Source organism: Caloenas nicobarica, chromosome Z (genome assembly GCF_036013445.1).
Source record: "Caloenas nicobarica isolate bCalNic1 chromosome Z, bCalNic1.hap1, whole genome shotgun sequence".
NCBI lineage: Eukaryota > Metazoa > Chordata > Aves > Columbiformes > Columbidae > Caloenas > Caloenas nicobarica.
In genome coordinates, this window is record NC_088284.1 from 10029678 (window position 1) to 10056775 (window position 27098).

General features: G+C 54.9%; 2 protein-coding genes across 5 annotated transcripts; both read right to left on the bottom strand.

The window, feature by feature from the left end:
* Positions 1 to 11955, bottom strand: FANCG (FA complementation group G). 2 transcript variants are annotated; one of them, XM_065657562.1, is made up of 14 exons: positions 11866 to 11955; positions 9274 to 9364; positions 8471 to 8602; positions 7648 to 7841; positions 6764 to 6917; positions 5530 to 5660; positions 5025 to 5171; positions 4042 to 4202; positions 3734 to 3800; positions 2796 to 3133; positions 2611 to 2666; positions 1602 to 1739; positions 586 to 718; positions 1 to 241 (listed from the first exon to the last, which is right to left on the bottom strand). In XM_065657562.1, the coding sequence occupies exons 1-14, from the start codon at positions 11953 to 11955 to the stop codon at positions 124 to 126; spliced, it is 1950 nt and encodes a 649-aa protein (XP_065513634.1). In that variant the 3' UTR covers positions 1 to 123. The 2 variants fall into 2 exon arrangements, with proteins under 2 accessions (XP_065513634.1, XP_065513635.1); XM_065657563.1 differs by lacking the exon at positions 11866 to 11955 and adding an exon at positions 9680 to 9776.
* PIGO (phosphatidylinositol glycan anchor biosynthesis class O) lies at positions 9971 to 27090 on the bottom strand. Of its 3 annotated transcripts, none has more exons than XM_065657560.1 (12): positions 26995 to 27090; positions 25866 to 26359; positions 24367 to 24510; positions 23144 to 23267; positions 21922 to 22081; positions 21283 to 21456; positions 17751 to 19323; positions 16655 to 16858; positions 16141 to 16343; positions 14709 to 14779; positions 14033 to 14149; positions 9971 to 12247 (listed from the first exon to the last, which is right to left on the bottom strand). In XM_065657560.1, exons 2-12 carry the CDS (start codon positions 26356 to 26358, stop codon positions 12148 to 12150), a joined length of 3363 nt encoding a protein of 1120 aa, XP_065513632.1. In that variant the 5' UTR covers position 26359; positions 26995 to 27090; the 3' UTR covers positions 9971 to 12147. The 3 variants fall into 3 exon arrangements, 2 of the variants coding, with proteins under 2 accessions (XP_065513632.1, XP_065513633.1); XM_065657561.1 differs by lacking the exon at positions 26995 to 27090 and adding an exon at positions 26706 to 26732; XR_010607916.1 differs by having other exon boundaries at positions 12164 to 12247; positions 12829 to 14149.
* Positions 27091 to 27098: the final 8 nt, after the last annotated feature.

The following is a 27098-nucleotide window of genomic DNA, read 5'->3' on the forward strand; positions in this document are numbered from 1 at the left end:
TCAGTCATTTGGGAATCCAGCTTTATCCAAGAGTAATTCTGAGCCTCAGAAGAGTCCTGAAAGGCGTCATGCCAGCACAGCGCAGGGAGACTTCAGCAGGTGGGCATGGGGAGACCGACCCGGTTAGTACAAGGGGTCCTGTTTTGTGGTCCCGAGGTAATCCTGTATGCTCCTGGCAAGAGACTCACTGTGTGGGAACATCGCCTGCTTCAGACATGAAACCAGGTACAGAGGGAAGGGCCTGAAATAGAAGGGAATGTTGTGGCAGCAAGGACTGCAGCTTCACTGGATATGGTCTGAGTAGAAGTTTGCTCCCCGTGCTGCACAGACCCCCCTGGCTCTGCCCCAGCCTCTGCCCTCCCATTGGGCCTCGTGTCAGTTCATTTGTGCCCCGGGGGAGTCCTTGCAGAGCCACAGCCCGTGGTCTCTCAGAGCAGACATGGGGGGAAAGCTCCTCAGACAAATTTAGGCTGTGGATGCAGGCTAACGGGAGCTGAACCAAACCGTCTGCACAGTTTGAAACACAGGCTGCACTGCTGGAGCACTTGTGTGGCCACGTAAGATCACACCCATCCCTCTACACACCTTCCCTGCCCTTCCTGCTGCCTGTCCTTGCCAGCGGGGCTCTGGGAGAACTTCTGCCAGTGAGCAGCCGCCTCCTGCTTTCGGTTCAGTTTCCACAAGGCCTGCACCAGGTAGGAGGCAGCAGCTGGGTCACCTGCAAGACATGAAGGGGAATTCAACCCTCAGCAGGGGAGGAGCAGGTCCCCAGTGCTACTGTGGGTTGTGGGGTGTTGCAAAAGCAGCTCAGAAGCCAGATGAGGGCGGTGAGCATGAGGAGAGGTGGTGTAATGGGGAGGAGACCGTCCGGGCAGTGTCACAGGCTCTAATTAACCCTGTGGCTGGCAGCCAAGCCAGACAGCATCAGCCCAGTGGCACAGCCAGCCACACCTCTGCTTGGACACGGAGTTTTCCTTGCAGGCAGGTCTGCACCCCCAAAGGGAGGGAGCCTCGGTCAAGACTGTGACGAGGGGGTTTGGCAGATCCTGGTGAAGCTCACATCCCTGCAGCATGTCAGCACAGCTAGACCACTAAACAGGGGAGGTCACCCCTGGAAGCAGCACTAGCCATGCCTTGGCTGTGCTCAAGACGTGGACAGCTCCTCGCTTTGCTCCCATCTTCCCTGACAGGCCTCTGTTCTCGGCCTCTGTATGGTTAGGCACGGACGTGCTGCTTTCTAGGATGAGGCAAGAGTCCAGCTGCTCCTCTGGGAAAGCAGACCCTCTCTGGGAGGAAGCTGGCTGTACCAGGCTGAGGTTTGGGCAGGAAGAAGTTTCCAAGCGGTCTCAGGACACAGGTTATGTGTAGGATTCCAATACACTCCTCTGACAACAGTTTTGGTCTGTTTCTTCAAGGCAGTGAGCTCACCGGGCCCCAGAGAAGCATCTCAAGTATGCAACATTGCCAGTAGCCCTACTGTAGTCCTTGATGTCCAAGTAAGCGTGGCCTAAAGCATAAGGCCTTTCTGATGAAGACAGCAAAACAGCCCAGGACAAATTTGTGGAAATCCCCTCTGTTCCTCACCAAAATGAGCCTCTTACCTGGCGAGATCTGCAAACCGTGCTGGAAATCCAACAAGGCTTCCTTGTGCCTCCCCAGCTCCAGGAACTGTGCACCTCTACTGATGAGAGCGAGCAACCTGATCTTCTGGAGCACCTCCACTTCTGGCAGGAGACTCTCTAGCATAGAAAGACACACAAACCTGGAGACAGCATCCTGCAGATGTTCCCTCCCTCATCCCAGCAGGCCGAGGCAGGTCAGTAGTCAGGATTGGCCTAACATTGACTACTGTTGCTCATCTTGCAGATCCCCAAAGCCTCAGGGGCAGAGCTCAGCCTCCCCACCAGGCTGGGAGAGGCTGGGAGGCAGCAGAGGGCAAGACAGAAGAACGCCAAGAGCTCAGGACATTACATGGCAGTGGTGAACAGTGACCTTGGCAGCAGCCTGGCCTTTGGCTGCTCACCCGCACAACCAGTATAGATCTCTTCACAGAATCATAGACTCAGAATCATTTCAGTTGGAACAGACCCTCAAGATCATTGAGTCCAACCATAACCTAACTCTAGCACTAAACCATGTCCCTAAGGACCTCATCTATGCACCTTTTAGACACCTCCAGGGATGGTGACTCCACCACTTCCCTGGGCAGCCTGTTACAGTGCTTCACAACCCTTTCCATGAAGAATTTTTTCCTAATATCCAATCTGAACCTTCCCTGGTGCAACTTCAGGCCATTTCCTCTTGCTACTTGAGAAAAGTGACCAAGACCCTCCTTCTTTCCTGAAATCTGGATGGGAAAAGCTTCCCAGTTCACATTTAACTGCCATTTAGTGGGAAAGGAGGCAGAGCTGATGCCAAACCCTGCTCCAACTCAACCAGCTATTCCTTCCAAAGGCTCCAGTGTGACGCAGAGCTCAGCACTGTGGGACAAGCACCTCCTGCCAGAGGTGACGCTGGGCCTGGAGACTCGCTTCTTTGCCCACTGCTGCCAAGCACGCAGATCCTGAGTCAGCCAGGCCCTGCAAAGGACCCAGCTGCTCAGCATCCTACCTGTCAGTTCAACACCAGACCCACAGAGCTGGACTCGCAAGAGATCACCAAGGCACCTGTGGGAGGGAGGGCAGAGGAGCTTCAGTACCACTCCAGGCTGGGAAATGAGCTGCACCCTGCCCTGGTCCCCCACCAGCCATTGCTGCCAGCTGGGGAGGCCCCTTCTCCTTGCAAGGCTCTGTCACCTGCTGAACTGCGTTATGGCCTCCTTGCTCTCACCCAGCGTGGCCCATGCGCAGCCCTGGTGCAGGTATCCAGCTGCTCTCCAGGTAAGGCAGCACAGACTCTCCTTCTTCTGGGACAGAAGTCCACCCGCCAGCCTGGCCCCTGGTGATGGGCACTCAGGCTGCTCCAGCCTCTCCTCCACTCGTAACATCTGTGGGATCAGGTCAGTCGTCCGGCTGATGACTTCCTCGCACACGGTTATGGCATCATGGTGCCTCCCGGCCTGCTCCAAGGCAGACGCTGCTTCCAGGAACACCTCGGGGATCCTGGGCAGAGCTGAGCCACCATCTAGGGGCACCTGGGGAGTGAAAGCGATGGCCAGGCTCATACACAGAACTGCAGTGTGCCCTCCAAGCAGAATCACCCTGTGCTTACTGGAACCCCGGAGCTGCTGCCCAGCAAAGCTCAGACCCACTCCCACAGACATTGGAGCCTGCTGGAGGAGGCAGAAGCTGTGAAACACTTAACAGCTCAGCAGACTCAGGGTGGCAAATCCCTGTTCAGCATGGAGAAGGCTGAGAGGGGATCTTCTCAATGCTGATAAATATCCCAAGGGTGGGTGTCAAGAGGACGGGACCAGACTCTTTTCAGTGGTGCCCAATGACAGGATGAGGGGCAACAGGCACAGACTGAAACGCAGGAGGTTCCGTCTGAATATGAGGAGAAACTTCTTTACTTTGAGGGTGTCAGGGCCCTGGAACAGGCTGCCCTGAGAGGTTGTGGAGTTTCCTTCTCTGGAGACATTCAAAACCCACCTGGACACATTCCTGTGTGATCACATCTCAAACTAGACACTAAAACATGGAGCCCAGGGGTGACACCTGGGCCCAGGCCTTGGGATGGGGATCCAAACCTCATCTACTAAGTCACCAAGGGAACTCTTCACCAAGATACCTACCTGCTGCTGCAGCCCCTCATGAAGCAGAGCCATAAAATCCAGGTAATGTTCCACTGCATCAGCCACCCTGCAACAGGGACAGGACATGTGGTAGAAGGAGCAGAAGGACCCCAAGTAGTGACAGCAGCCAGGTGGAATCTGGATCACCAGCCCATAGGCTCTCCCTGCACCACACTTGCTCTCATCATGATACCCATGCCTTAAGCAGACCTACAACAGCAGCACTGAACCAGACAATTTCCAGGAGCACAGAGAAAACCACAGCCCAAACAAGCAGCCTGTTGCAAGCAGACCAGAGTTGCTGTTACCTCCCTTCTTGGAGACACCGCTGTGCCAGCAGGTACTTCACTTCAGAGGGGTGGCGATGGCGAAGAAGGGAAGCTAGTAGTGGTGTGTGGACAAGGAGCTCTGTTTGGATTAGGCAATATGGACTACAGGAAGCAGGTGCTGCAAGGTTTTTATCCAGAGCCTGTGAAAGATGAACAGAAAATATGGTAAACACAAAGCTGGTCAAGTCCAGAGCAGCTGCAGTCACTTGCCACTTCTGACATCTGGAGATGTACCCAGACAAGCAGAAGCACTGCCCTTCATAAGCACAGACATGCTGTTCTCACTTGGTACAGCACAGCTGCTTCCAGGAAGAGCAACCAGGATCACACAGGGACAAGCAAACTTCCGCTCGCCACACGGCATCCACTTTGCAAGATCACCCAGATCGCCTTAGGTTTTCAGTTCAAAGTATTCCGAGCTGCCTGAAACACTACCCCTCATTGCAGCGGCAGACCTAAGTTAGGCCAGACCTTAGGCCATTCGTAATGAGATCCCTCTCCACACCTATGTTTGTATCTTATGGATTTCAAACAGCTGACAAGCTAACTCGGTGTCTACTGCTGTGATCTACTCCTCCCAGGCAGACCAAGGTTGCTAAGGCTAATGCACACCCCCTCACAGGCACAATCTGCCTTTTAATAGCCTCTAGACTGTTAGATACTTTATTAAGAGACTGATACGCTCCGACACGAGAGTGTAACCTCTTCTACCAAGCCACCAAGAACATGAACTGGGACCCAAAGGTCTTGCGACATCCAAATGCCAGGTGATAAGAAGGAATTTCAGATTTCGCTGCTTCCTGCCCACTGCTGAAGACAGCACCATGGCTGGATCGCTATAGTCTATTTTGGGGACCTCTCCAGGGTCAAACAGCCCCCCCCAGATGGCAGGAGCCCGCTTGAAGCTCTGTGCAGGCTCTCCTGGGCAAAAATCAACCCAGAACTACAGAAAGCTGACGAACCTCGTAGAGCAGAGCCAGGGCCTGCAGCTCCGCGTCGGTCTCCCCCAGCTCGTGGAACACTGCTGCGCTGTGGGACAGGGCGGGAAGGCACTGGAAGTCTACCTGGAAGGCCTGTTTCAGGTGCTGAAGAGCTGTCTGAGGCTTGCCCTGGTTAGATGGGAAGAGGTGCATGTTGCAAGGACATCTTGCTGACATCTTTACAGTTTGGTGGGGTCCGGATCCCTGCTCTGCTTGCCCAGCAATCCCCACTAAGCAAGGGTAGCAGTTTAGCCAAAGGCCACCCTCCTTAGACTGCCTTTTGAGCTTCTCTCTCTGCAGCAACCCTTTGCGTTCAAAATCCCTGCCCAGATTTTGCAGCTCTCCAGCTGGGGCGACATGGGCAACTTCTGCTCAAGACCTCGCCTTCCTGCAGCAGCCTAGAACCACACAGAGGCAGCACGAACATCTGTCTGAGCCTCCCCACCCTGCTCTTGGCTGCGTTTCCCTGCGAAGGACCAGCCGTTACCATTCGATGAGCGCAGCAGCCAAGGCAGGTGTAGATCTGGGCCAGGACCCTCTTGGAGCAGAATCCTCGTGTGGCCTCTTGTAGGAGGGAGAGGGCGGTGGGGAAGTTCCCAGCCTCCAGCTCCTGCAGCCCTAGGACAGACCCAACACCTCAGCTCTGCAGCACCCTTTCCCACCCCACCCGGTCCCCAAAAAAACCATACATGCCCTTTTCTTCCCAGTGCCACAGGGACCTGTCTGATCCCCTCCACACCCAGCAATGCACGGCAGGAGGGTGCCAAGCTGCCCACATTGGCTTGGTGGTGTTGCAAGAGATCAAGCCACTCAGTGGAAACATCTAGCAGAAATCATCACACATTCAAAGCCCAGATATCATGATGCCTGCCTTGGTGCTGAACAGGGGCTGACGTAGGGGCTGGCCAGGTCCACCGGCGCATTCATGTGCAGTGACAGCGGTGCAGATGGAGAATCTCAGTCTTTTTAGAGCACATCTGGGCCATTTCCCAGGAGGATGCTTTGGTATATTAATTCATGACTATTTACCACAAATGGTATTTGCTTTTCTTCCGATCCTCGTTTCAAGCTTCCCTCTGAGGGATGCCTACATCACATTCACATCTGCTGGAAGTGCTGTCACCACCACAGAGGCTTTTGAGAAGCCTGTCGGTTGGAGCTCCTGCCGTCCCTCCTGGCAGGAAGGCCCTGCGCTGACTGCCCCCGGAGTTGCTGGGGTTGTCAAAATAGCAAGCGAGGGAAAACCATGAGATGGACAGAACACAGCAGTGAGATGAGATTAATCACCTGCCCTGACACCAGGCTACAAAGCCACACAACAGCTTCATGTGGCTCCTGCAGCACCATAATCTGACGGGAACAATGTACTTGTAACAAGACAGGGGCCAGAAGACAGACAGGAGAAAGGAAAATCTTCATAATCTCCCTGCCAGCTTGCCGCTTCATACAAGATCACGGTGGGGCTCAGACAGGCAGAGGAAGCCTGTGACAGTGCGGAGAAAGGCTTAGCTGTGGAAAAAGCTGAGAAGTTCTTTGGATACCAAATGGCAAAGTTGAGACCCAGAGGCTCAGCCCAGGCCCTCTTCCAAAGGAACAGCCCAGAAAACCCCACGGGTCAGTTTGCTTGGGAAGAGAAACCAGAATAAGGGCAGGGAGAGGGTGTTCTGGGACAGGAGAGCAGTGTGAGGCTGTGCTGGCATGAGTACTTGCTCCACACAAACCTTGCAGGAAGGCTGCTGAGGTGCAGAGGATCTCTTTCAATTCCTTGGCGCTCTGTACAAGGGGCAGGGAGGACCCCTCAGCAGGTACTTGCCATGCTTTGAGCAGGGAGAGGAGTTCGTTCTCCCCCTCACTGCAGTGAGCTCTGCCTGGGTCCTGTGAATACACAGAGGAGAGAGAGCAGGGAATGCTGAAGGGAAGCAGGAGACACTGATCCCAGGGCACACAGAAACAGAGGTCACACCAAACCCTTCAATAGTGCTCCAAAACCCTTCAACAGTGCTCTCTGTGCTGGGGAGCAATGTCCTACTGCTTCCTTGCTTCAAGTGCAACCAACTCACAGCAATGATTCTTGCCTGGCCTGTGGCAGCATCTCCCCACCTCAGAGCGAGAGGCACTTCGAGAGGTTCCTGGCAAGGCAGATCCAAGTGCTGTTGGAGGGTATTCAAGAAGGTGGGACCCCTCAGCAGCCTTCACACAGCCCTCACAAACAGCAGAGAAGGTTCCTCCGCACCCCACTGCTCACAGTTCCTCCCTACAGAGGCTGCAAATCCACCTGCAGCCCCCTTCCAGCTGTTCTAGTCTCCTCTCCAGCACCTGGAGGTCCAGGGCCCCAACAAGCAGGAGATATTCTGGGACCCATTAACTCACTTGTGGCCATTAGGCTGCGCTGGGACCCCAAGGAGAGGAATACTCACCCTGACTGGGCAGCACTGGTGGGTTCAGCTCTCTAAATGCCACACCAACATTTTGCAGAGTGGCACTTATGACAAACACAGTATTTATGCCAGCTTTGCCTCCTTTGGCAAACCCACGCGCATTTGTATCTGTGCGGATACTCTGGTGCAGGTAACCCGCTGCGGAGCACCTGCCCATGCCCAGTTACCTCAGTGTTGCTCAGGAGCCGGAGGAGGCTGGTGGTGCTCCCCAGGTGGCCAGCTGCCAGCCACCATGCTGCTTGCAGGGCACCCAGTTGTTGCAAAGGTGCCTGCAGCTCCTCTGCAGTGGCCTCCTGCAGCACCTTCTGCCACAGCTCCTCGGTGCTAAGATCCTGCCTGCAGGCCTCACATGCCTCCAGAACTGAAAAGAAAAAACAAAAAACCCCAGCCATAAGACAACAGGTTAGTGCCCTGTAACAGACCTCCTCCCAAGAGGGAGAGAAAGCCTCAAGCAAGCATGGGCTCCTTGTAGCAAGGGAAGGAATGGGGTTACAGGGCTTGCCCAGCCTCAGCAGCATGGAAACCAAGCTGGAGTTAATGGTGGCACACTCAGGAGACAACACAGGGTTCAGAGCTATGACTCTAGCTCTGCCAAGTCCTCCTGACTTCACTTGCCGACACTGCAGATCCCCCCTCTGACCTGCAGCCTATTTCAGTGAGTTTTCTTTGAAGACAGTACACTGTAATTAAAGAAAACACTAATTTCCTACCATCGCTAAAGCTTTGCTAGAGATTTGGCACCTTACGCCTTGAAAACTCTCATTACTCTTAAGACCTTTTGGCCCATCCCTGCAGGGAGCAGCAGGCAGACAGCCAGTCAGCTGCACATCATCCCTGGCCATGAGCCACCCCACCATCTGCCCTTCCCGGCAGAGCCGGGATTCCCTGCTCACAGCCCCAGCACCTCAGGCCACCCACCACACATCTCCAAAGCACAGAGAACAATCTCCTTGCCTCAAGGAACCCCCATACAGAGAACGATCTCCTTACCCCTGAGGAGCCCTTGGCGTATTTCTTCTGCTTCTCCTTCGATGGCAGAGTCGGATGCTCCCATATTGAAAACCAGGGAGTTGTATAGGACAGTAAGCTCCAGAGGGAGGGCGGGGAGAGCAGCTGGCAGCCCTGTGGTCACAGCCAAGCCAACAAGAAATTGAGCTGGCTAGGAAAAACCCAACAACCATGCACACTAAGGTGTCATCACCCAGCTTTGTAATAATGGAAATGTCCTAGAAAGTATTTTTCTGTTGTGGTGAGATTTAACAGCTTGGGAACTGCACTGCTAGAGAGACAGCAAGTGTCAGTTCCCCAAGTGCCGACACAGCTTTAGTCATCCATTCCTCCAGGACTAAGGCCTTTCAGATCTCCCATTGGTGCATCAATAGGCCACCCTCTTCCAATACATACCCACCCTTTTGTACACGTTTCCCATGCTGTCTCTTTTTCCCTCTCATCAGGTTTCCTGTATAACACAGCTGTGGCAGGGACCCCCTTCCCCAGCTTCCCAAAAGCTCATTTTTTCCAGAAACCCCAAAGCTCTGCCCACAACCTGCAGCAAAAACATTAGATAGAGATCCGTGCTGGGCCTTAATCCCTTTGCAGGCCCAGTTCAGCTTAGGAACAATTCACTCCGCTCCCTTCACAAGTTTCTTTCCAGCCCTGGCATACCGGAGCTGCAGCCCAGTCAATACCAGTGCCCAGAAACCGGTTCTTCCATCCTGAGGTGCTTCGTGCCTGGGCCAGCAGCAGGAGGGAGAAGACAAGGCAGAGGGCCAGGCGGCCCCCCCGCTACTCACCGCGCATCCTCAGGAGCAGCTCCCTGAAGCTGTCTCGCTGCTCTCGCACCTCCCGTGCCACCGCTCCGCTGGGCCCCGAGCACCGCGCTGCCTGCAAGGAACACACTCACCCACCGGCCTGGTGAACAGGTCTGCCTGGGCCCCACCATCCCATCCCATCCCACCCCATCCATCCCACCCCATCCATCCCACCCCATCCCATCCCACCCCATCCATTCCATCCCACCCCACCCCACCCCATCCCACCCCATCCCACCCTCTCCGGCCCCGCGGGCAGGCCGCGGCCTAGCCCCGGGTGGCGGCGTTCCCATGGCAACCGGCACCGGAGACAGAGCGGCCGCGGAAAGGGCAGCCCCAGGATTCGGGGAACAGGGCGGGAGGGGGATGCAGAGGGGACGCGGCGCACCCGCCAGCGGCCGGCCAGGGCCTGGCTCTCGTTGGCCCAGGCCTGCAGGCAGCCCGGCTCCGGGTCCGCTCCGCGCCGCCGCTTCATGGCTGCGGCCGCTGCCCTCCAGCGCGCGCCGCTCTCCTCCCGCCTTCACGCTGATTGGCCGGCGCCCGCCGCACAGCCACCGCGACTGGCTGGCGGGACACGGCGGAAGCGGCGGTCGCCAAGGTAACAAACAGCCAAGCATGGGGAGAAGGGGCGGAGCCACTTAGCGCCCCGCCAGAACGACGGTGGCCGAGGAAGCCCAAACCTCGGCGATACGTAGAAGCGCCAGCCAGGCCCGGCGGCGACCCGGGGTCCCGCCTGCCCGCACCGGCGGCACGAAGGAGGAGACGAGCATTACCCGGCTTGGGTCTCACAGGTTTATTCACATCCGTTTCACAGCCGCCCAGAGACCCACAACCACCATCGGACTGCAAATCTCGCCCATCACCGATTAATTAATTAATGAGTCATTTAATAGCAAAGCGACCCCTCTCCTGCGCCAGGTACAGCGCGGTGCCAGTGAGGCTGGGCAGCGGCAGCCCAAGCGGAGGCACCGACCCCACGGACTGCGGCAGTTCAGAGGCAATACTGTCAGGTGAGCGAGTGCTGCCAACTTGCCTGTTTTGGGGTTTTTTTGAAGGAAAAAAGGCTCTACTGCCTAGCAGAGACTCAAGCATCACTTCCACTCTCCCAGTGCAGCTGCTGAGTGGGAACAAAAGTGTTAACAGCCAGATATGTAGATACCCAGGAAAGCGTAGCACCACGCTGCATGCAGAGGTTGCAAATTGCTTTCTAGAACTGAGTTCATCCCCTTATTTTTTTTTATCCCAAATGGGGTACTGAGGCACAGAGAGGTTAATAACAAAAACAAAACAAGCCAAAACAACAATCTTGCTCCAAGCCATGTGATGAGTCGAGCCAGAGGTCGGGGAAAAGGCAGCGCTCCCCAGCCGGGCTCCCGCACGCCAGCACCGCTGCTTCCCCGGGGAAGGGAGGCACACTGAGAACGTGACCATGCCTGAAGTGCTGAGGGTAGAACGGAGAGAGACGGGATAGAGAAACAGGCACGAAAACGGTGATACACAGAGCCCTGGGCTTCCCATGGCAGTGTCAGCCCCGCGGACCAGGGCAGGGAGACGCTCCGAACACAATTCTGCAGCAGCTTTGAGGAGCGCGGGATGAAACCGCACTGCAGAGCATGCTGAGGATGACACGTCCCCTGTCACCCTCAGCCACAGGACACGGGGACCAGAAACAAACCAGTTGGAATAACTGCTCCAGGAGAGACCCAGCAGGCTCCAGTGACAAACTCAGCAGGGACGCAGGGCAGAGCCTGCTTCCCAGCAGGCCAGGATTCCCAAAGAGCCCTGGTTTGGACCAGCGGGCACTTTCCTCTGGAAGCTCCTTGAGGTTTTAAATCAGCAAACACAGCCATGTCTGCTCTAGGAGCAGTGGCATGTCCTGCTTCCAACGTCACCAAGCCTTGGATCAATGTTAACTCTGTTATCCCCAGCACACTCAGGAGAACATCAGCCAAAAAAAAAAAAAAAAAGAAAATCAGCTTGGGGGCAGCAACTAAAAAAGACAATGAAAGAAAGCAAGAGCATTTCCAGCCCTTGGAAAACTCGTCTTCTTGAATCTGAATTCTTTGGTGTAGTATCCAGCCTGCCTTGACCAAGCAGCTAGCACTCCTTGGCATCTCTGCAGTGACAAGAACACACTTGCAGCTTCGTTACTCGAGTTTCGTTTAGTCTCCAATGATTTGTGCGTGCTTTTGTGGCACTGCAGCCTCCTGGGGTTGTGAGCCTACAGCCCCTGCAGGAGGGCAGAGGGGCAAGATGGAAGGATGAGGAGAGGATGCCCACATGCTGTCCGAGTCTCTAGCCACGAATGAGGGGTACAGGAAGGCTCAGCAGCGTGAAGGTGACCACTGAAAGAGGAACTAGTCCCAGAGATGGGAGAGAAGGAAGCCCAGAGGCCTGGGTGGCAGCTGCAGGGATGTCACAGGCCAGTACTACAGCATTAGCAAACATAAGGATTTCTGCAAGCACAAATAAAGCCAGGCAGCAAGCTCCTGACCAGGTTACAAGGTTACAACAGGGCCTATTTGTGCTCCAGCCTCACAGTTTAGCAACATGTGTTATTTAGACTAACCTTACCTGGGTCACTGCTACCTCCATCCCCTTCCTCTTCTCCACGCCGATGCACCCCTCATCCATCAGCATGGCTCCCTCAGCACAAAGAACCATCTGGCCACCAAGGAGTCACAATATACAGCAAACAATCTATTTTTAAGGGTGGGACTGCTTAAGCCCATCTAATTGTGGGCTGGTGCATTCCTGCCCCCTCCAGCCTCCCCCACTGCGCGCTGCTACCCCTTGCCTGGCATTAGGAACCGGTGTGTGCTGCAGGCAGCGCAACAGCCCAGAGAGTCACACCAGCTACAAACTGGTTCCTGGCTGTGTCAGGTGAAATGGAGCAGGAGAGGTCCACAGGGCAGGGGAGATGCGAGGCCGAGGTGGCAGAGCACAGCCAGCAGGTCTGCAGGAGGACAGGCAATGGAAACCCAAAATCAGAGCAGTTTAAGCCTCCCTGGAACTGCAGCTTACCACCTGAGTGAGCATTTTGCAGGGGTAAAATACAAAACTAAACCTGTCCTCAAGCACCATTTTCCACAGCGACTGGGCAGTTGGGCATAATGACAAGAACTGAAATGATGGGAGAGGTGACGAGACACTTTCCCCAGGAGTCTCCAAGGCAGAAAAGAGAAGAGCCTGGAGTTATGCTAGCCATCTGCAGTGATGAACTCAAATAGGGGCAGTCATGGTGCACGAGTTAAAAAACAAATGGGACCAGAGCAAAAATCAATGCAGGAATCTCAGGCAAGCAGTCCTTAGCTCTTTCTGAAGTGGAAAGAGATAGAAGGTTTCATAGCACCAAGTAATGCCACACAGTGGTTCAGGGCAGTACGGAATCTCTGCTCCCATTGGAACTGCATGGGGAATTTAGCCGGGATGTGGCCAGGCACTGTGGTCACTGTCCTCTGCCCGTAAAGAAAGAAAAGAAAGAAATACGATGCCTCCTGACTGCAAGCAGTCAAGGGCAGGTTTGGAGTAACTCACTTGTGGCACAAAGGCCCATGCAGAACACCAAGGTCGAGAGGGAGATAAGCACCAAATACGAGATCACAGACGCCATCAGCTGCAGTGCCTGGCGACCCTTCAAGGTGACATAACCCCCAGCACATACACAGACACCAGTGAGTGAAGCCACCTCCCAGAAGAACTATTGCATGCTCAGAGCTTTTGGGCAGCTGTTCCCTGGCACTAGAGCTCCCACCACAGCCACTCTCACAGTGGGACAGCTACTCCGTAATCCCCCTCTCCTCCTGACCAAATCAAATACAGGGGTGAGCCAACGTTCTGTCACTACACCCACTCAACCATTCACCATCAACAGCCGGCATCTGGCAGCAGGTACTCAGGAAGAGATCGGGAGCCCTGGCTGCTACAGCCCAGCCCACGGGGACAGCAACAGGCAGAGACCACAAGTGGAGAGTTCTTGGTCATGGACACAGTTCTCCCTGCTACCACCCCAACAAGCTAAGCCTGCTTCAGGCTCAACAAGGCTGCCTAGCCTTCTCTCCTTCGCAGTGGGGTCCTTCACAGGGCTGAGGAAGACCACGAAAAGGGGAGTGAGCATAGGGCAGGAGGGGCCTTGCTACAGAGCAACCAACTGGCTTTACAGAGGAGCAGCTGCCACTGAGACCCTTGGAACCATCTGCATGAGTAATCATGTGCACTTTTGATTCCAGCATGAAAATTGAGCACGTGAAGAGCAGTGGTGGCTGCAGGGCCTTCCTTCTCCTCTCTCCCTTCCTTTCCTTCCTCAGCAGGCCCCTGACCATGAGTCACTGTCTCTGCACAGGCAAGGTGACACCCTGATGGCCACCGAAGCTGACCAGCTGCGCAGTGGGGACAGTTGTCAGGAGAGCAGCAGCGAGACCCGCAGTTGGTGTTTCTCCAGAGGAGCACTTCAGGACTCTTGCTTCTTGGTCTGCTGCAGCAGAGTCCTCCTGCTGCCAACAAATGCCCAGCAAGAGCTCTGACCTCCCCTGCTGAGAAACACCACCGCAAGGACCAGGGAACAGTTGACTCCAGTCCTTCTGTGCAGCACTGAGGCAGGGAGCTGGGGATGACCCCCGACTGCTGCCAGCAGGCACTCGTTGCTGGTGGCTCATGTGTCCCTGACAGCTCCAGGGAGGCAGGGAAACCACCACAGCCTCGGCCGACGAGCAGGTCAGGTTCCCCACATCACCGGCGCTACCTGAGCTGAAGGTGGCTGAACCAGGTGCTGACGGCACAGTCCACACGCATCACCAGGGAGATCCCCAGCAGGAGGCAGATGCTGCTCACCACAAAGCCCAGAGACTCGAAGAGGAACCTGCAGGCACAACAGAGGCAGTAAGGATATCAGAGCAACCACGCCTGCAAGGACAGGCTGCTGCTCTCACTCCCAGCAGACTGAATTCCTACAACTGGAATCACATTCACTTGCCAGCAGTTGCTGCCTGCAACCTGGGAGCCAAGCATGCCTCCAGTTTAGAGGCTGTTCCAGACAACAGCCAGTTAGGATTTTGAATCTCTCACAGGCTGAGGCCACCCCACACTTCTACTGGCCCTGAAGTTTATTAGTTTAGCATTTCTGGGTTTATGATTTCCGATCTGGTATCTCTACTTTTGGCTCTCTGCCCTGAATATTCTTAGCTTCCAGGTGAGCTCTGTATGTCCTTGGAAATAAAGAGAAATTTCTAGGCGCTAGTTCAAGTCCAGCTTTTGATCTTGAAGCAGGAATTAGTTAAGGAGAGTCCTACAGCCTCTGCTAGGTAAGAAGTCAGAAGATCGATCACAGGGTCTCTTCCAGCATTACTGTCTACAAACTCTAGTCAAGATGTCAGGGACATGAGCCCTAACACAGCATCAAAGCAACTCCTGGGACTTACTTTGGGGCAAAGACCTTCCAGACCATGAGGTGCCTCCTGAGGATCATAGCTGCACAAACACAGGCCAGAAGCTGTGGGGGAGATCAGGAAAAACAAGTTACAAGTGACTCTGGAGAGACCTCCTGCACACTAGGCTCACATTTGAAGGTGGTACCAAACTGCACACACCTGAGAGGCTGCCACAGCGCACACCAGAAATCACCATCCCAAGAGGATTCCCTTCCATCGTGTCCTCATGTCAGTGAAAACAAACAGCTCAGAGTACATGCAGGCCCGCCGAGGCAAGAGCCAGCACAGGGGAGGGCTCACACTATGCCTAATCTGACCTAATATTCCACTGAGAGGGACAATTGCTCTCCTGCTGCAGGGCCTGCCTCGTCCTGTCCACTGTCTCTGGTCTGACCACACAGGAGAAGGATTTGAAGGGCTAAACCCCAGAAAGCTATTTGCTTCTTTCACGGGATTAAACTCCTGGTGTTTAGCTCCCTATATCACCACAGCACAGGGTCAGATGAGAACCAGAGCTGGTGGAAAATAGACAGGCATGGTCAGGAGGAGCACGATTACAACCCTGCAGTTTCTGAACAGACATTGCTACTCTGGGCAGATGGGTATGAAAAGCAGCCTGATCCATACTGCAGCTTCCGTATCGGAGACCTTCCCAAAGCACAGAGCAAATAGCATGGCAAGAGGAGAACCTGTGCAGCTGCTCTTCCACCTGCAACCAGACATATCAACCCTGGACCTGACTATGCCTTGGCTGATGCCTTTCTCTCATCAGAGTGCCCCATCATTCTCACAGTAACCCATTTTTCTCTTGGACAGCCTTCTCCACAGCCATCCTCTCTCTGACAAGGAGGTCGAGAGAGGTTCTCCTTCCCCTCTACTCTGCCCTGGTGAGGCCGCATCTGGAATATTGTGTCCAGTTCTGGGCCCCTCAGTTCAAGAAGGTCAGGGAACTGCTGGAGAGAGTCCAGTGCAGAGCAACGAAGATGATGAAGGGAGTGGAGCATCTCCCTTATGAGGAAAGGCTGAGGGAGCTGCATCTCTTTGGCTTGGAGAAGAGGAGACTGAGGGGTGACCTCATTAATGTTTATAAATACATAAAGGGTGAGTGTCACAAAGATGGAGCCAAGCTCTTCTCAGTGACAACCAATGGTAGGACAAGGGGCAATGGGTACAAACTGGAACACAGGAGGTTCCACTTAAATTTGAGAAGAAACTTCTTCATGGTGAGGGTGACAGACACTGGAACAGGCTGCCCAGGGAGGTTGTGGAGTCTCCTTCTCTGCAGACATTCAAAACCCACCTGGACACCTTCCTGTGTAACCTCGTCTAGGTGTTCCTGCTCCAGCAGGAGGATTGGACTAGATGATCTTTCAAGGTCCCTTCCAATCCCTAACATTCTGTGATTCTGAGATTCTGTCCATACCTGTGTCCCGAGGACAAAGAGGTACTTCAGCCCCAGCTGCAGCAGTGCAGTGGAGAACTTCTCTGGGGACTCCCGCAGCCTCATCTCCATCATGTGCTCCTCCACCTCCTGCAGCTCTTCCTGGGGCTCCTTCTTGGGCTTCTTCCTCTGTGAGCCAGGCATCTCACACACAAAGGGCCAAAGCAGGAGCAGAGGGCAGCCAACTACCTCAAGGACAAAGACAAATGAAGTTACTGGAACCCAGGAGGTGAGGAACAGTTTAGGCTCACACCATCATGCCTTGGATGTGCAGGAAGCACATACCGCAGCTCCAGTTTGCTGGTCAGGCACAACTGCGTGGAGGCTGCAGGCCAAGGGCAGCTCTGTGGCCCCAGAAGGGGACAGCGAGGACGCTGCTGTTCAGCTGGTGCCATAGCCTTCATCGCCTCCTGCTCAGCCTACTAGCCTCCACACAAGGCCAAGCAGCTGAGCCACGTCTGCTCAAGCTCAACAGCCCAGGAAGAAATTGATTTACCTGCAAAGAGGATATGGGACGCAAAGGTGTTGGCGCCCACCAGGACAGCGGGCAGGAGGTTCGTGCTGTGGTCAAGGTGGAAGCCCACAAAGGCCGCATTCCAGTGGATGGCCGGGAAGATGGGCTGGTGGCCTGTAGAATAGAAGAACTGGGAAGCAGCAAGGAGCCAGGAGATAACTGCATACCAGGGCACTGAAAAAGGCTCTGAGAGACAAAAAAAAATTTAAAAAAAGATTGAGAGATCAGCATCAAGGAACAAGACAGACCCAAGGTCAAGAAAAGCCTGTTGACTTTTCTTCCAGGTTCCAATTCCACAGTCTCTGTTTTGAGAGACAGAAACCAGACAGGGTCCCACCACAGACACAGTGAGGGGCCAGGCAACTCCTCTGCTGCCTGTCCTGCTACTGGACTCTGTCAGCAGCTGTGAGGTTGGGTGGCTGCTCACACCCAATGGGTGTGGATGGAATGGGTGTAGAGCCTCCTTCCCTGACACAAGGGACTTGTCCTCCTCCCACATTACATCCCTGCTGCATGCATCTCTCTTCTACTAGAGGATTTATGCAGCTCTAAAAAAGCTGGAGAAGGCTTATCCTGGAGAAGAGAAGGCTCCAGGGAGACCTTATTGTGGCCTTTCAGTACTTCAAAGGGGCCAATAAGAAAAGTGGGGACAGACTTTTTAGCAGAGCCTGTTATAATAGGACAAGGGGTAATGGTTTTAAACTAAAGAAGGGGAGATTCAGGCCAGACGTAAAGGAGAAATTTTTTACACTGAGGGTTGTAACACACTGGCACAGGTTGCTCAGAGAGGTGGTAGATGCCCCATCCCTGGAGACATCCAAAGCCAGGCTGGACAGGGCTCTGAGCAACCTGATCTAGTTGAAGATGTCCCTGCACATTGCAGGGGGGCTGGACTAGATGTCTTTTGAAGGTCAGTTCCAACCCAAACTATTCTATGATTCTATGATCCCATGAGGATCAGTGCATCACTGTTCCCCAAGAGCAGAGACTGGGCCCTGCCTGTCCCACTGGAAAGAAAACAATGTCGCTGCAGATAAGGTCACACCTCCAGAGGATGCTCTACTGAGCCCTGACTCACCAGCATCTCCAGCAAGGCCTCTGGCACGTGTGTGGATGTGCAGCAGCACGAAGGCCTCCAGGAAGAGGAGAAGGAAGGCGAGACTCAGCCGCTCGCTGTGCAGAAGCATCAGTAGGAAGCCCAGCAGAGTGAGTGCTATGACTAGGGCTGCCGAGTACACGCTGCCCAGTCCGTAGGCTGCGACAGTGGCCTTTGTGCTGGCCCGCGCCAGGCGGCTCTTCTGAGACTCCTGCATCCTCTTGTAGATCTGAGGGACGACGTGGAGGAAGTCGACTTCAGAGCTGGGAACCCCCAGGTAGGGAGTGACGATGGATCCCGCCGACTCCCGCGTGTCCTTGGCTAACACTGTCATGGGATTGCACAGCAGGAGTAGCAGCCCCACAGATGCCAGTCCATAGACAGCCCATGGAAAGGCAACAACTGCCACCTGCACCAGCTCCTGCAGCTTGCCCAGAGAGTCGTCAGCGCTGGAGGCAACGGCCCAGTAGCAGGCGATGCACAGGACCACCAGTGGGAACCCCCAGCGCACAAAGAGCACGAGAGGGTCCGAGCTGTTCAAGTTGCCGTAGTGTCGCAGCCAGCTCCGCACTGCATAGACCAGCCCAGCCAGCAAGGCCACGCACAGGAGGTAGAAGAGGTTCTTGGCCCTTGTGTTTCTCAGGCTGGCAAGGGGAGAGAGGAAAAGAGAGGGCCGGCACTGCGGGATTTCTTCACGGCACTGGTGGAAGAAACCGGAGAGGCGCATGCAGACCAGGAGCACCACCACAAGGCACAGCAGGTACCAGATCTCTCTCCGGTAAGAAGAAAAGCCAAGGAGCTGCTGCTTGGGGCCTTCCAGCACAGTCAGGCGACCATCCCAGTGGAGCTTCCCCACCAGTAACATCACCAGTGAGGCCAGCAGGAATGGGGCCACCCGGGCCTCGGCCACCACAAAGCTATCAGAGAACATCGCTCCGCAGCGGAAGAGCAGAATGCCCATGGGGAAGGCCAGCCCCAGCCACGCTTGCAGCCTCTGCCTCAGGCCAACACTGGCCAAGGGTGGCTGACCGCCCACCAAACGGGCTCGCTTGGGATGCCGGCCCCACCAGTGCCAGAAAAATCCCAGCTGAGAAGCTGCAGCTGCCCAGGACGACACCAGGAGCAGATCCAGCCCCTCCTGGGTAAGCGCATGGGCCAGCCCAAGCAGAAAAGCCCCCACCAGGCCCCAAAGCAGTGGGTACAGGAGGCAGCTGCGATAGAAAGAGTCTGACGCTGCAGCCAGTTCTGAGGCCATGTAGCAGAGCAAGCAGGAAGCGGCGATGAGGGTGCAGCCCCCCACCATCCGCAGGGGCTGGAAGCGGGCCCAGGACTGGGTGCACACTGCCCGTGCCTCCCGCAGGTAGAGCTGGAAGCGACTGATGAGGTTCCTCAGCTTGGACTCCAGCTCCGGAGGCACCAGCGTTGTCCCCTTCACCTGGATGAGGAGCTGAGTGTGCTCCTCCACGGCACTGGAGAAGAGCTCCTGCAGGCGCTGGAGCTTCTCTGCCGGCAGGTCCTGAGCCACCAGTGAGTACGAGCGCAGGAAGCGGTCCACCTACAGGAGATGGGACACGGGGTCACACAGTGGCACTGGGACCACTGGGAACAAGAGTCACTGTTGTCTTCCTCACTTAGCCCCTTCAGGATGGAAACAGCCCCAATCTGCCAACTCGCACCAGGAGAGACCCATCCCCAGCTGCATCATCCAGGGCTGGTCACCCAAATCCAGGATGTGACTGGCAGGAAACACAACCCTTCTGCCAAAAGGACATCCCTCTCAAGTGACATATCCACCCTGACAGCCACACTGACTCTTCTTGGTTCTTCACCAGCAGACACACCTTTGGTAATGGCATGCATTACTAAGGACTGTTTATATAGAGTATTTGGAAGCAATTAGGCAAATGTCCTCCAGAAGTGCAAGTCATTACTAGCTATTAATCTGCATTCGATGTTGACTTTTACATTATTTGTCTGAGGACAGACATCAAATTAAAGAGCTTATAGTGGATCAAATCAAACTGCTCTGTCTTCTTCAGTACAGGAACATTAACCCTGTCCATAGGCTAAATTGATCTCATTCTGCTTCCTACTTCAAGAGCACAGGAACAGAGGCAGCTATGATCCCTAAGTCATACAAAAAGTCTTACAAGGGCACTACCTGGGCAAGGTACCTACACAAACACCCAGCTGCTGTAGATCTGCTCAAGCCCTGAAACACACCAATACCCTCACATGCCTTACAGCCACCCCAGGGCACAGGCAGAGTCAGCCTGCCCCTGCAAACACACGTACCAGCTCCCTCCCAGGCCTGCATGACACCCCTGGTATGCAAAAGCTTCTTCAACACCGTGATCGAGTCTCAGGCAAACGACTGCAAATATTTAAACAGGTAGGACTGGATAATGCTAACTCCCAATAAATGATGGTCGATACCCTCAGTGACTGATGAACAGTAACGCACACTATCGCCTTTAAATGACGAAGCACTCTGCTGCTCTATGAACACACAGCAGAGAGGCTGAACACTTCTGCCCTCCCAACAGCAGCCCTATCCTCCCCAGCTCCTCACCGACCTGCACCAGTGGCCTCCAGCTGGCACATCTCAGGTTGCTTCCAGGCATCTGGGCCCGAAACAGGACCTGGTCTGGTTTGGCTTCTTCTTTAAGAAACCCAGGTGTTCACCTGGGAGCCGCATGGGGGTGGTATTTGTGTCCTCCCAGCAATCCTGGGGTCCCCCAAAGGCAGGCTGGCACTTAGCTAAGACACGTGCCTTGTAAAATGTGTGGCAAATCTGGTTCTGTAGCATGCCAAGAGCTACAACCAACAACTCTCATCCTCCGTAGAGGCTCTGGCTTGCCCTGGCACATGGCTTGCTCCATTGCCTGGGTTTATTTTATACTCGGTGTAGTCACTTTTGTTCAAATTTTGTCACTCAGATGTTGGGGTTATGTATTTCATTGCAGCTGGTGTAAATTGTTCCTTCCCTATCCCACTTTACTGTCACCTGTTACATGGTGTTTCATTTATTTAGTCCTTCGTTACTATTTTCCTTCCGTAACTGATTTAGAACAGCTTTTTAGCTAACAGTGTTTCTCCTCCAAAACTGAAGCAGCATCAAAACATACACTTGTACTCTTGAATCTCCATTAATCAAACTTGCCCCTATTCACCTCCAGCCTTAAAGAACCAGCCACCCCATCAGTGTGCCCAGTGACCAAATCCGCCTCTGACCACCTGGGACTAAGCCTCACCCTGAAGCAGATGCCACCTTCCTGGTCAGTATTTTCCACACCACAGCACTCACCACCAAGCACTAACCAGGTATCTCTCATTTCTCTTCTGGAAAAATGGCGCTGCCTTTTACTTGTTAAAAACAAGACAAGAAGGTAACTCTTCAAGGTTCCCCACAAAGATAACACCATGTCACCACCCCACCTTCACCAAACAAAAGAGGTTTTTGCTTAAAAGGCCATCCCTCTAGTTCAATGGGGACGCCTACCGTAGGCCGTACCTGCTTGGCATTGATGTGGTAGACTGAGAGCTGCTGTAGGGCTGCAGACACAGTGTCACCGTCCCCAGAGAACAGCTCAGCCATCACCTCCCCGATGTTACTGTAGGGGATGGGCACACCCAGCAGCAGGGCCACAGTGGGCACCAGGTTCACCTGGGGAACAGCCTCAGGCTCCTGGAGAGATGGGGAGGAATTGCAAATTCGGAAAAAACACAGCAAACGCGGCTTTTCACTCGGGCTAGAGGACAGTGGGGAAGACATTCCTGTTCAGAAGGGAATCTGGGGAAGCCAGGAAGGGGAAAAACACAGGGGAAGGCAGAGGCACAGCTCAGCCCTCCCTGAGCACCCTGCAGAGAGGGGGCTGGCTGCTGAGAGCTGCAGGTCCTTGGGTCTGGCCCCAGCTGCCTGACAGCTCCCCTGGTCCCACTCAGACACTCCTCACAGCTGGAGGGGCCTGAACATGGCTCCCAAACACTTCAGGCACCTGCATCCCATGTCAGTATTTCCATTCTTCCCTTGGGAAAGGTGATAGACTTTCCACCCCTCTAAATCTACACAATCCCCATCAGTTACTCGCTGTAACCCAAGATGCAGTTTTCACCCCAGATGCCACCCCAGGCAGTGACAGCTTCTTCTCACCTCTGGAGGGCCACTGTCAAACAGGGGTGTTTTGCTGTACACAAACAAAGCTGCATTCACTTCCTTCTCGCTGTCACCACCATGGTCTCCAGTCTCTGTCATGCCGTGGTCCCCAGCCACCAGAAGAAGGGTGTCATTCCTCAGGTGATCCACCAAGGACCTGTCACCAGGATAAAGAAGGTCAACTCCTACTTTGGCAGGGCCCAAACAGCCCAGGTGGGAGAGGACACGTCCTCACCAAGCCTGCCTGCACCACAGAGGTGAAACCCACAAAAGGGTAGGAGCAAAACTAAGTGCTGATGCAGAGCTGTAATAACTGCGCCAGGTACCAGAGCAATTGATGTTTTAAAATCAAACTGAAAATTCAGAGCCCTGAGACAGAGTGGACTGATCTTAGGTCCCCAGGCAACAGTGGCTGGTTCCTCAGTGCCTTCAGGGTTCTTGACAAAATGCAATTCAGAAGGACCAAATTTTAGGCAACTTGAATTTGGGTCTTCTATATTGCATTGTGCTGTGTGAGCAACTTCCTACTTTTAAGGAAAAAAAAGGGGATTTGTCCCTGCCAGGATATATACCACACTCTCAGATGCAAAAGGGCAAGCAACCCACTCCTTCCACATACTAAAGCAGTCCTGAGAGTCAAAAGCTGCAGCATTTTGGGCTGAGGCACGGCTACGTGATCAGGATTGCTAGATCCCATTCTGCCCTCTGACATGAAGGCACAACTCATAGGCCTGTGCAGCAAAGGCAGCATTCCCTAGCCAGGGTTCTCCAAGTGCTTCTCCAACATCAGCAACACCTCAGTGTGACATTCTTCATTTTAAAGATGGAGAGAGTGAGGCTCAGCTTGGTTGAGAACCAAAGCTCCAAGACCTGAGGACAACCTTACTCTGAAACCAAGCCTCTCGTGAACATCTGTCTATGCAACTGAGACTGCCTCATCGCTGGGGTTTCAGCTGCTGCTGGCCAAAGCCATTCTCTGTGTTAACAGGTACAGCAAAGCTGCTTTAATTTTCCAACTTGCAAGTTTCTCTTCCTTTTCCTCCTTTCCGTCATGGGGAGAGCGGGGGTTAACAAGGAGCATCTCCCACACTTTATTGTTGTCCTGCAGTAAATGGTGACAGTGTTGCCTGTTGCCCTCTGCATCTGCCTTGGGAAGATCCCACCAGCCTGGATGAAGGAAGAGGCCAGCTGGCAACCCCTCCACTGCCGCGCTCATCACCTGAGCATCTCGTTCATCTGTGTGAGCTTCTTAGCCATTTCAGGATGGTCAGGTCCGTGTTTGTGCCCACAGTGGTCCACGCCAAGGAAGTGAGCAATCAGCACGTCCCATTCACCACTGTCCACTGCAGAACAAGAGCAGCCTTATCACACACTAGCCTGGGATTCAGGCACAAGCTCTGCACCTGGATCCTCCCACCAGAGCTTTCTGGTTGCTTCTGAAACCTGCTGCTTCTTCCCGTCCTGCCATAGTCACCCCCAGCCCTCAAGCAGATCGATGTAGGTGTCAACACAGGCACACTCTTGGTCTGTGGGTACCTGGGTGCAACATCGTGGGGAGCTCAATGTGCAGCAATCGCCCCAATACCCGTGTTTTTTATCAGCACTCCTCAGGAGAGGAATGGCCCAGTGTCACCCAAGTCACCTTGAAATCCCCAACTCAAACTGCTAAAAACTGAGCTAAACTAAGAAGACGCTCAGGAAAAGAACCCAGAACTCCAGTCCTTCCCTGGAGGTATTTCAGGTCAGACTCATCAATGCGCCCCTCTGCATGCCACCCAGGACATGGGCCCAGGATGCCAATGCTGTCCCTAGATGAAAAGTTACCCCAGCCTCTCCCCTCTGCTTCAGGCCCTCAACACATGAAAACCAACATATTTGGAGTTGAGTGACGAACCACAGCTCTCCCACAAGGACAGCCCCATGAAAGGCTACTGAACCCCTGATTCAGTTAGATTCATACACATTAAAACACCAGCAATCCTCTCAGTCCCAGGACCTCAGGGAAGGGTGTGAAATCACCTAAAATTCACAAACCAATCTCACGCTCCACCTTCTTCCCAGGCCTGGCTGCCACTGATGCCTCCCAGTGAACAGCTGCACTGTTGTGTGTTTCCCAGAACACAGTGTCCCTGCCCAGGCAGCCACGTCTCACAGTTAAGCTGCTCCTCCTGCTCCACCCTGGCACTGTATTTCAAGGACAAACACAGAAGTCTAACCTCGTCCCATCAAGCTGCACTCCCTCCCAAATGGGTGAAAGGTATTTCCAGAAACAGTTTATGGGCCCAAAAAGCTGGTTTATCTGTGGAAATCCAGCTAAGGCAATGTAATCCCCAGGCAGCAATGTGTGACAGAAAAAAACCTCTTCAGCGCTACCCCAAACTTGCAGCAGGGCCCCCACACAACACAAAGGGTTATCCAGGCTCTAGGGATAGTGCTGCTTACCAGTTGGATAGAGATGCTGCAGGATTCCATTGTCCACAGTATGAAGATCCTTCACATTAAAAGAAGGGAAGAAATACGAGCGGAAAAACTTCTTTGGGAAGAGCCCTTCCCAAGTGTCATCGCCCATGAAGATCACTCTCCTTCCTGAGTTGGCAAGAAAGGAACTAATGAGAGCAGAGAGCCCACCCGAGTCATGATATTACCCACACTGGTGCAAAGAGCCTGGGCAGATCCAGGTCAGGATCTGGAGCACTGGCTCCCCTCCAACCCACAATCAAAAGTGACCTAAAATTAAAATGACCATCTGGTTGTACATGAATTTGAATATCGGGAGTGACCACCTCTGTTTCTAAGCCTGCGAGTGGCCCTCCCACCAAATCCACCAGTGCAACCTCTGACACGTCACCTCAGCAGAGAGACCCGTGGGTTGAGCAGGCCAGGAAGCAGGTAAGTACCCACCGTCTCTCTGCAGCACCTGGGAACGTGCAGCACGAACAGAGAAGCCGTTCCGCAAGGCCCATGACCCCACTGTAAAAGACAAGGTGGTAGATCGCTGCCGACACGGGTTGCGTAGAAGCCGTGAGGCCCGGGCTCCAGCTTTAAACACAACAGTGGTGGTTTTCATATGCACGAAAGAGAAGGCAACAGCACTGGTGCTTCCCATGGCCCTCGCTTTGCATGTCGTGCCTGCCCCCAGTCAGCCCTCCGCGTTTCTGCAGAGCCTCTCCAGCCTGGGAGCGAGGACCGTTTCCTCCAAGGCACCTGCTCTGGCACAGAGTCCACCAGCACTTTTCACCTTGGATGATTTACTGTGTTTGCCCACCTTGCTTGCACACAGAGGAGTGGACAACCCAGTCACTGTGCCTTATCCCAGGCACTGGTATTTGTTCTGCTCTGAGACTTAGAAGGAAATTTCTCTGCGAAACACAAGACTGTGTCCCATCCCCTTTTCTTTACTCCACCATCCCACTCTAACAAGCCCTGTGCAGCTGCACTAAGCACACTCCAGTAGCACCAAACCACACAGAAACTGTGATGAGGTTGCTGCCTACCAGGCGCAGGCAGGAGGCCAGGCATGCTTGCTGCCTGAGCGACACCCCCACAGCACACCTGGCACCAGCCCCTCCCTCTTCGTGCACCTCACCCGAACGCAAACACGACATGACTGATCGCCCTTGGCTTCGTACAGCCATTCCTGGTGGTGACCTTGTGACAGCCACCACCAGTACAGCCACTTTAGCCTGCTCTCTCTTCATCTTTGAAGATGAAGACAGTCCCTGCTACCTCTTACTCCCAGTACAAGCTGGAAAATCCCTGCCTGTGTGACAGGTCTGCCTGAGAGCGCTGTCAGCTCAGCAGGGCAAAAGAATCAGCTGACAGGGTGGAGGTGGTGCAAGCAGCTCCCTTCCCAGGTACAGAGGAATAAAGCTCCTACGCGAGTCCGGACCATCAGTTTGCATATACCTTGTCCCAGTGAGACACCACCCCTGCCCACCTACCGTTCTGCACTAGCTGTGCCAGCAGGTTGTCCTCCTGGATTGCGTAGGTGGCAAAGTTGCTGCCCACATCGATGAAGGTGGGCAGCGAGCCAGTGGTGAGGCCCTTGATGCGCTGCATAGTGGCAGTGGGGGGGTCGGCTCGGAAGCGGTAGAGGCGGGCATGGCGGGGCTGGGAGGTTGTGAGGTGGTGCAAGAAACTCAGCTTGTTCTCGTAGGGCAGCGGGCTGGCCTTGGCTGGGTTAAAGCGGGCAAACTCGAAACGGAGGGCATCAATGATAACAAGCACAGCCTTGGAAAAGCGCTGGGGTGCCCAACAAGAGCCCGGCGGGAGGCTCTGCCTCTCCCAGGGTGGTGGCACCAGCGGGTCTGAGCAGGAGCTGCTGCTGGGAAGCTCGATCCGGGTGAGCAGGAAGCCGCTCATGAAGAGCCCGATCCCGGCGAAGAACAGCAAGCAGACCCAGGCCAGGAAAAGCAGCACCGGCCACCGCTGCATCCTGCAGGGAAGGACAGGCAGGCTCAGCGCCCCGCACCTCTACCTGCCCCAGGTGCCAGCAGCACCGGCCCAGGTGCTGCCCTGCGCCCCACACCCGCCTGCCCCGCACCGCCACCCCCGGGGCCGGAACCACCCCTGTACCCAACCCGCCCCGCGGCCCCCAGCGCTGCCCGGGCCCTCGGGCCGGGCCCGGCACCCCAACTCCCCTCCTGCCCCGCCGGCACCCCGGCTGCCCTCACAGCCCCCACCCCCCGTCCCTTGTGCCCCCTCAGCGCCCCCGTCCCGCTCCCCCCGCCCCGCCGGTCCCCCCCAGCCCCGCCGGTCCCCCCGCTCCCCTCCCGCCCCACCTGCGGCCGCCGCGACCCGGCGACAGCCGCCCCCGCCCCCCCACCGGAAGCGCCCGAGAGCGGCAGCGCCCCCTGGCGGCCCGGAGGCACCGAGCTCCCTGGGAGAGTGAGCGGACCCCGAGCACCCCCAGCTCGGCCGAGGCGTTGTTTTAATTAACTAATTAACTAATCGCCTGAGGCGTTCCTCTCCCTGCCGTGCGCCCTACGACGAGCATGCTGTAGAGAATCCGTCATCACGCACCGCAAGGGCAGCTACTGGGAAAGCAAAGGGATGATGACAGGAGCTCACCACCCTGGAGACAGACCCTTCTGGGAGAGGGTCCTCCCGGGGCAGAATCGTCCCCTGGCTCCTCTTGTGGATCACCGCATGTCCATTAGGGCTCCCTGCAGCAG